Genomic DNA, 8,629 nt, shown 5'->3' with positions numbered 1-8,629 from the left:
GCGGAAATCGGAGCTGCTATTATTCGGACACTTGATGGCAAAATGTTTGCCGTCTATGCTTCCAACACAGTTGGGGAAATTCCATTTGCTGCTGTATGCCTGTCTGATCTTTTTGCACTCTGCTGTTGTTGAGCATCACAAACAAGTGGTGAAAGACAGTCCCATATTGTAGGTAACGTTTCCTTCAGTATTTGTTGCACTGTGAATGTGTGAATGCAACAGGACATTGCAATGTCCTGGATGCTACAGCCAGAGGCGAGGAACCTGAAAGGAGTTAGCAATATTGAAATCGATGGGATGTGCACACTTTCTATTCATATATAGGTCTCGAGCAACAAAATTTTCTTGCTCATATAGCTCTATTTTTGCCAGGCTTACAGCAATACAGAATGTACTAACCAAAGCAACTAAATCATTTTTTTACCTCATTTAGAGATAATCTAGTTATTTAGGGTTGTAGTGCGGAGCCAAAAATACAATGCATACATATTCGAAGTGTTGCACTCACCTTCATGTGACATCCAGTCTTTCTCCTGGAGATATTGGTCTGCTGTGATTGGGAGGATGCAGAATTCTGCGGTACCCGAGCTCCAGCAGGCGGTCAAACGATGCCTTGGTCATTGTGCACGATCAGACAGATTACTGAGAATCAGTACGCTTTGCCCGTGTTGCGTGAATTTGCGTCGGCGTGAATTTCTTTTTCTTATCTATTTTTGGTTGGGAAGGAAGAGCAGCACGGTCAATAAACTTAATACCATGATTAAACTGTTCTAAGCAACGCTAATGACGGTAATATTGTAAAATGCCTTGCATTACCTTAAATACTTGAAATAATACACCAGGTTCACTCGTCGGAGCTCTTGTACAAGGTGGTGATACCCGCCGAGGTCTGGCCTCTTTTCGAAGAAAGATTACGTTTGCGCTCAAGGTGGTGCACCAGTACTACTAGCGCAAGTTTCGCTTTCGCCTCGCCCGCCAGCGGCATTGTGCAAGAACAATTTGCTGCAGATATCAAGACCCGTGATGACAAAATTTGCGCGGGAGCCGTGTCGTCTGCTCGAAAATGCGCGCCAAAAACACCTCCGCTTGAGGGCGTCTTCAGCGCATGCGCGCTGCGGCATTGTGCGCGCCGGACCAAGGTAGATATACAATGGTAGCAAAGGTTCCATAGACGCCCATTGGTCCAAAAAATGGCGGCTCATGGGCACCGCCATATTGGGGGGCAACTACGTATGAGTGACGTTGAATGACGTCACGCATACGTATGTTTTTAGCGCGAATTTTAAAGTGGTCTTTTTATAGAACCCGCCTTTTCAAGCCGGTATCTCATGAAGGTTGCCTTTCAGTGCGCACCAACCTTTGCCAGTCAAATGTGCTCGAGTTCCTGCTAGTTATGGCCTTGGTAATGTGCAATTCGGAACCCAATGAAAGTTACTGGCAAAGATGGCAGCATAGAAAGGCAGCAACACTTTCAGACGCTGGCTTATCTTGGCTGGCTAAGAATGCAATCATGCATGATTCGTAGTGAAAATCTTGGTGGAAATACTGGTGCTAGTACTTTTGAGTACAAGGTATGATGCACAAAGCACAGGCTCAAGTGCACAGTTTGCAATACAGTGTACGGCAAGTATGGTTTTCATATTCATGGTTTATTACAGCAACCAAACAAATACAGTGATAAAGCACACCAACAAAAAATACACGTCACAGGCAGCTCAAGCAGTAGTTTCTTTAAGCTGGCTATTCATCTTAATGGTCACAGTGCGGATAGAAAAAAGCCCTGCAGTTCCACGAACGTTGCCAGGTAGGAAATTGAAAAGCATAGAAGACAGTGCTAAGACAGCTTCAATTGAGGCAAACATGACATGACATAAGTAGGCGCATCAACACGGGTCGCAGCCTTTTTGACGACAGATACGCAGACGGTTCGAAGTGCTTGGAACAAACCCGCAAGTCTCGCAGCTGCCATGGTGTCTTCTTCTCCAGGCTGACGTTGTGGTAGAACTGCACCCACGCTCGGCACCTGGACGTGATGCAACGTGCACGTTATTCACAATTGCGCCGTAAGGAATACTGCATACTCCAAACGCCAATGCGTCATTATTCCTGTCAATGCTAACTGCAGTAATTATATTTCCATTATATCTGAACTACGGTAGTAAATGCTCGCCCCAAGCTCTCAGCGCCTAAGAGTGCGGTTATGTACGCTCGTCCTCATGGCATGCGGGTAGCTATACTTTTCTATGGTTAAGATTGACGAGAATGAAGTGCGTTTAAAGTTACCCTAACGGTCATGCATATGCAGAATAGCAATAAGAAGACAGGCAGTAACTCCTGCTGGGTGAATTCAGTTAAAGCACCCTCAAGGCCGCGCATATACACTTGGCTGAATTTTGATACTACCAGCTGCGAGGGTGAAATTGGCTTCGCGGTGTTGGAAAACTAAACAGTGTTGTGCTCAGACTTGTCAGGCAGCACAATTGGTTTTAAATTGGCCTTCCGGTCAGTGGCATGCGCGAGGTTGCTCCTGAGAGCCCGGTATCAAGTTAACGCTGGTGATAGCCGGCTGCATGAAACTCACCATAAATCAGACAAATGGTGGGCCTCTTTCGCACAGCTCAGCACTTAAAGTGTGTGCCCTGTAGTGTAGTACATAAATATCCCCGCAAAAATGAAGCCACGTGCGCACGAACTGGTTACAGAAACAGAAGCGAACAGCCCAACGAAAGCATTCGGAGCATACCTAGAGCAGACGCCTTGTAGCAGACGACACTGACAAGAGCTCACCTGTGAAAGTCCAGCGGGAAGCGGTGTAGCTTGACACCGACGGCACTGTCCATGCTGTCGCAATGTGCCACGGCGCATCGTTTCTTCACACGCCGCAAGCTCATCTTGAAATAAAGCGCTAAGCGCTTCAAAAGAACAGCGCGAAGCGTGCAAAGACGGAAGAAGACTTCGCACTGGCCGCACGTCGAAGGAAACGACAAAAACCGAGAAAACTGCCGCGGGGCGGGGTGCAAATTTTACAAAACGGTGACAGAGACGCGACGCGCAAGGACGACGAAAACTTCGCAAAAGGGGCATTTTGAGACTGGCGATAAGAAACCGCTTCGTGAGCTCCCGCGGCCACTGTGGCTGGGTGCCGAAACAAGGCCTGCAAAGTCAAGCTGCAAATGCACCGCACACTCATCAACAGGGGGCGTAACAAGAACGTTGCAAAAAAATTAAAAATGCGGAGTAATGCTTTGCTAAAATAGTTTACCTATTTTATAAAACGTGGCATTAAAATATTTATTTGTTTATGTTGTTTTATAGCGTTTTTATTTGTGCTTTTGAATTTCATTATCTAAGTGTTTCAGCCCCCCCAAAGTGGCTGTGCTGCTGTCGCGCTAGACCGTTTTTGGGCCCAGCCTTCGCTACCATTCTATATATACCTTGGCCGGACTGCGTCGGACAGAAGTGGTGGCAGTTTCTTGACGCGCTCGTCGATGCCGACGTACCGTAGCTAGAGATACCGTAGCTGACGTCGCCGGCTCTGCCAGTCGCGTCGAAAATGTCGGATTAAGAAGGCTCCACCGTTAACTGAAGCCATGAAGCGGTAGCGTTTGACACATACGGACGATCATTTTCGCTTTCGTTTTTATATTTTATATTTTTTTATTTTTATAGCATGCCAGGTGATGTCAGCGGCAAGCTCGTTGAGTTGGTTGTTCCTGTCCCTCCAGGGCTGGGATAGCTGGGACTGGTAGGTCACTGCTGCTTGCGGTGGGGGCTAGCCTGCCACCATATTTTTATCTGTTGTAGGCCGTCATTGCACCCGCTACCGTTTCGTGGGTAGACGACGGCTGTTGCGACGCGCGTCTTTGTCCTTTTTTTCTTTTTCTTATCTATTTTCTCTTTTGCCCGCACGAGACAGCGAGGTGGCTCAGCTACAGTATAGTGCCTAGAATATATTCTAGGCACTATAGCTACAGAGCCAGTAGCAGGCCCGTGCATTTTCTTTTCCTTCTTCTTTCAGTCTCAACAGCTCGGATGCCGATTCTTGAAACTTGATGTGTCTCATGTGACGGTCGGCAAAACCAGCGCCTTCTTGGGAGGCGTTGGTTGCTTGAGTTCGAGGCAATGGCAGGGGCGGTATTACAGAACTGCGTTCAGTTCGGAACTCTCTGTGATCGCGGTTGGAAGCACTTCCGCTCAGAGCCTCGGAACTAAAGTCTACTAGAAGAAGGCAATTAAATGCTAAACGCTTTTACGTCACGGTACCCCCATCTTCCTTACGACAAAATTCCACACCGGAGGTGCGTATCAGGTGACGCAAAAGCGTCCAATTTGCGTGCACTTTCTGTAATACCAGCCCAGGGGCGGTATTCAGAACTGCGTTCAGTTCGGAACGCTCTGTGATTAGTTGGAAGCACTTCACTGAAAACTGCACACCGGAAGTGCGTATCAGGTGACGTAAAAACATTCAGTTTGAGTCCACTTTCTGTAATACCGGCCGTTTCACATCCTCTCATCGTTTGCCTCTTGGCAAACTCTCCACAGAGAGTGCACTCAGGGGAAACGGGTCGGTAGTAGGATAGGCGTTGAGGGGTGAGAAGCGTTCGGGTTTGAAGACGCCTCCAGAGGATTTGTTGGGAGTGAGACAGCTGGAAGTGGGGAGGGGGGTAGAGTCGACGGGCAAGGCGTGCTTGCTGTGTGAGCTCAGAAAATGTATGTGCCCGCTCCCTCGAGAAATCCCGGCATGGGTCGCCATTTGCCCGACTAATAAGTCCTCGGGCTATGTTATCGGCGGCCTCATTTCCGGCATTGCCAAAGTGAGCCGGCTCCCATATAAGCTCAATACGCCTGTCAGAATTCAGGGTGCACATTCTCAATATTTGCCACGCGGGAGGATGGACGCGTCCGCGGGCAAAGTTAAGTGTGGCTGTTTTGGAGTCGCTAAGTATGTAAGCCGCATCTGTTTGGGCGATTGCTAAGGCTATATAGCCACTTCCTCTGCTTCTTCCGAGTTACAGGGCGGGTCTATGAAGTGAGTGAGTGAGGGGGGGGGGGGGGGGGGGCTGCTGGATTGTAGGCCACAGCTACCGAACGGTCTGAACCACATGTGGCGTCCACCCAGCGGACATCCTCTGCAGTCCCATAGAGTTTATGGAGAGCTTTGGCTCGCGCGACGCGGCGGGATTGATGGTGTTCTGGGTGGACGTTCTTAGGAAGAGGTTTGGGGATAAGCGCTGAATGCACGGCCTGAGGGAGAGGGTTTAACTCTTCAGCATGTGCGGGTATGCGAATGCCGAGAGTATCCAGTATATATGTCGTCCTGTTTGCGTGCCAGCCAACCGAAGGTACTGTGTGTACCGATGTGCCTCTATAAGTTCTTGTATATTGTTGTGCATTCCTAGTTTTAAGAGCCTGTTCGTGCTAGTGGTCTTCGGTAGGTTGAGCGCTGCTTTGGTAGCCATGCGGATTAAGGCGTTGATTTTATCTTTGTCTGCACAGGAGAGGTTCAAGTAAGGAGAGGTGTAAAGAATGCAACTGAGCACAAAGGCATGTAGTACCTTTAAATTGTCAGCTTCATCTAGGCCGGCTCGTGAGTGTGAAACCCTTCTCAAAAGATGGATGACGGAGAAAGTAGACTGTTTTAGTGCCTTCAGGGTAAGGTCGTTTTTCCCGTGTCCTGTAAGTTCAGACCAAGAATGCGGAGGTTGGGGGTTAGTGGTTTGGGAGTATCGTGCAGATAAAATTGTTATTGGGGCGGTAGGAACACGCCGCGGCCGGAGTAGAAAGAGTCCTGACTTTGTCGGGGAGCATTCAACGCCAATTTTTTCCGTGTGGGTAGATATAGCTGTGACCGCTTCTTGAAGTGTAGATTCTGTCTCCACCGAGCCGTGTGTGGTCCAAACCGTGATATCCGCGTAAATGGTGCATCCCAAGTGTGGGATACTGCTTAAGTCTTTGCCAGCGGGATCATGGTAATATTAAAAAGGAATGGCGACAACACTGCGCCTTGCGGGGTGCCACTGTTACCAAGTGTCAACGTTTTTAGATTAGGGTCAGTTGGAAAAGACCCCGCCAGAGGCGGCCCTAACTCGTATCCTATCCGAGGGGTGGCGCTACCGTCGCGTTGAGATTGAGTGGGAGGCCATCGCCGCTGTCACCGCTGTCGCGGCGCACGTGTTCATTGCTTCGTTTGCTGTGTGTTTTGTCGTCGATCGATGGTGCACTTTCCTGAGGTGCTTGTGATTGCGTCTTTATGTGCTGCTTTATAAGACATACGATCTGGGAGATAACGTGTTAGTGCCTGAGGATTCCATAAAATGCCATCATAATCAAGTATAGTAAGGATTAACGACTTGTATGCATCAATAACTTGACTTCACATAAAGCTTGAGCTAAATTACGTCTTAAATATCCAAATTTATTAAGGGCATAATTACCGCAAATTAAATCAATAGGTCTTGACCAAGATAAGTAAGGAAGTGAGAATAATATCAAAACACTTATATTCAAAAACCTTTTCAAGTGATATGCGTTGAATACGCAAAAACGGAGGGCGAGGACCTGTCAGAGAATGCCGCGGTTAAAGATTTAGAAAAATCGATAGGCATTTGCCAATTTTTGCATCATTACGAAAATGTAGCAGCTGATTAGTTAAGATCACAATGATCCTCAGAGGAATGGATGAGATACTGCATGCACAACACAGTCATCTGCATGCATGCGGATTTCATATGTGACGTTATTCGGCAGGTCGTTCGTATAAAGTATAAGAATTGTTAATGTTCTAAGGCAGGTCCTTGTGGCACACAAGAAGAGACTGGGACGACACTGGATTTCACCATAATTGTATAGAGAAAGAAAGAGAGATGTCCAGTTCGCCAAAGATGAATTTTTAATACAACGTTCGTGAATCGAGTTTCTAATGAATCACTGTGTCAGAAGCCTTAGAGAAGTCAATAAATATACCACCAATTTGATCAACAAAATCTAAGTTGATAGAAATGCGATGCACAAATTTAGATAATTGTGTCAATATGCTAAAGCCCAATAAAAACTATATATATATATATATATATATATATATATATATATATATATATATATATATTCAAAATCCAAACAATTCAAAATGCTAACAAGGAAAAGGAATGAAGGAGGCAGGCAGACGTTACCCCGTGGCAGACGGCATGCCCAGAAGCTTTTCTAACTCTTGAAAGAGAGTTCAAGGAAGGATGCCTTAAATATCCTTCATGGGAGCTGTTCAACATGTTTAGAAGTGTTGAAAACAAGATATCGACCCTACTGCAAGAAAACAGCCTCTGTGTGGACACTTTTTGTGATATTCTAGATTCACTGAAAGGCTATGGTGTGCTAGGTGTTGGGTGCTGCACTCACAGGGACATTCTGACTGCAGGCCTTTTGCAATACTATGTGGTCCTGCGAATGCACTTTGCAGCAAAGGATGCTTGCAAACAGCTGACTGCTTGTGGCACAATTGCTTCCGTGAGAAAGAAGGTGAAGTTGATGTAGACTGGCCTTTTGGACAAATAAATACATCCACGGGACATAAAAGCATGTATGTAAATAAAGATACGCTATGATTGTTATGTATTGAGCCGTGCTTTGTATTTCACTTTACCGCGAGTCATTCCTTTTCTACAATTAGAAGCCTTTTTCCAAGCTGCTCAGAATAACTAAAAAAGCCAAGAGGTCGGCGCACGTGAAGCATTTGTAGAGTAAATAAGGTGTGAAGTTATAAACATGCCAGCAGTGAGACAAGTTTACTGACCTAATTCATATCACCGCAGCGCCATATAGCATAAAACGGGTAGCCGCAACTGTGAAAGGCGATTAACGATACCTTTTTACGTCGTAGTCGGCTTTGTAAATAAACGCATGCGCTGAATTTGAGTTTGTTGGAACCGCGGGCCAGTTTTGTTGAAAAACACAGCCGCTTTTCGGAATATACTCTACTGATGTAGGGACGTGTCCTACCGGATGCCACACTGCAAAGTCATCACTAACAAGGTTTGTGTTAGGAGGGCCGCGCTGGAGGGGAGCGTGGAAAGCGTCTGCACCACCCAACAGTCGGTTCAAGTCGGCCGTTGCCTAGTTTAGGCATTGTTTTTCCTGCGTACTATCACGAAATTAATTTCTGTGCTTAAATAACATTTAGCCAGCTGCTTCAAGGCCTTAACGTTGATGCGCAGGCTTCCGCCGTTCAACACGGAGACGTAGCAGACGACATCAGAAGGAGCAATCCTAACAGCAGCGCCGCCGCTGCGCGGGATACGCGAGGGGCCCGCTCCGTCTACATGGCGCGGGAGCGCTCTTTCCCAACTGACCTAATCTAAAAACGTTGCCAAGTGTGAAAGTCTGTATATCATCTATATGCAGGGAGGCGGTGCGCCCGTTCAGGAAGGCCCTGTTATAGTTATAGGCCTTAGGCCCTAGCTGCAGCTCTTGAATGCCTTGCAGGATAACACTGTGCGTGACCTTATCAAATGCTTTGGTGAGGTCTACTGCCAGTATTGCTCTGGTGTGGTGTGGCATATCATGCATTTGAAATCTGTAGTAGGGCGTCCTGCGCCGATAAATGAGCTCGAAAACCTAGCATGCTATGGGGATACAG

The 8,629-nt window shown here is 47.0% G+C and overlaps 1 protein-coding gene across 1 annotated transcript; it reads right to left on the bottom strand.

Moving 5' to 3' along the window:
* Nucleotides 1-1,542: 1,542 nt before the first annotated feature.
* LOC146186442 (52 kDa repressor of the inhibitor of the protein kinase-like) lies at nt 1,543-3,156 on the bottom strand. Its single transcript, XM_084605690.1, has 2 exons — nt 2,788-3,156; nt 1,543-2,023 (listed from the first exon to the last, which is right to left on the bottom strand). The coding sequence occupies exons 1-2, from the start codon at nt 2,889-2,891 to the stop codon at nt 1,846-1,848; spliced, it is 282 nt and encodes a 93-aa protein (XP_084461816.1). The 5' UTR covers nt 2,892-3,156; the 3' UTR covers nt 1,543-1,845.
* Nucleotides 3,157-8,629: the final 5,473 nt, after the last annotated feature.

Source organism: Amblyomma maculatum, chromosome 6 (assembly GCF_055883805.1).
Source record: "Amblyomma maculatum isolate TAMU_Amacu chromosome 6, ASM5588380v1, whole genome shotgun sequence".
Lineage (NCBI taxonomy): Eukaryota > Metazoa > Arthropoda > Arachnida > Ixodida > Ixodidae > Amblyomma > Amblyomma maculatum.
This window is presented reverse-complemented; position numbering and strand designations above follow the sequence as displayed.

Excerpts from the sequence above, each read along its gene's own strand:
- LOC146186442 (XM_084605690.1), bottom strand. The coding sequence starts at position 2,891 with ATGAGCTTGCGGCGTGTGAAGAAACGATGCGCCGTGGCACATTGCGAC. Across the intron at positions 2,024-2,787 it reads TTCCCGCTGGACTTTCACAG|GTGCCGAGCGTGGGTGCAGT; the intron begins GTGAGCTCTTGT and ends CATCACGTCCAG.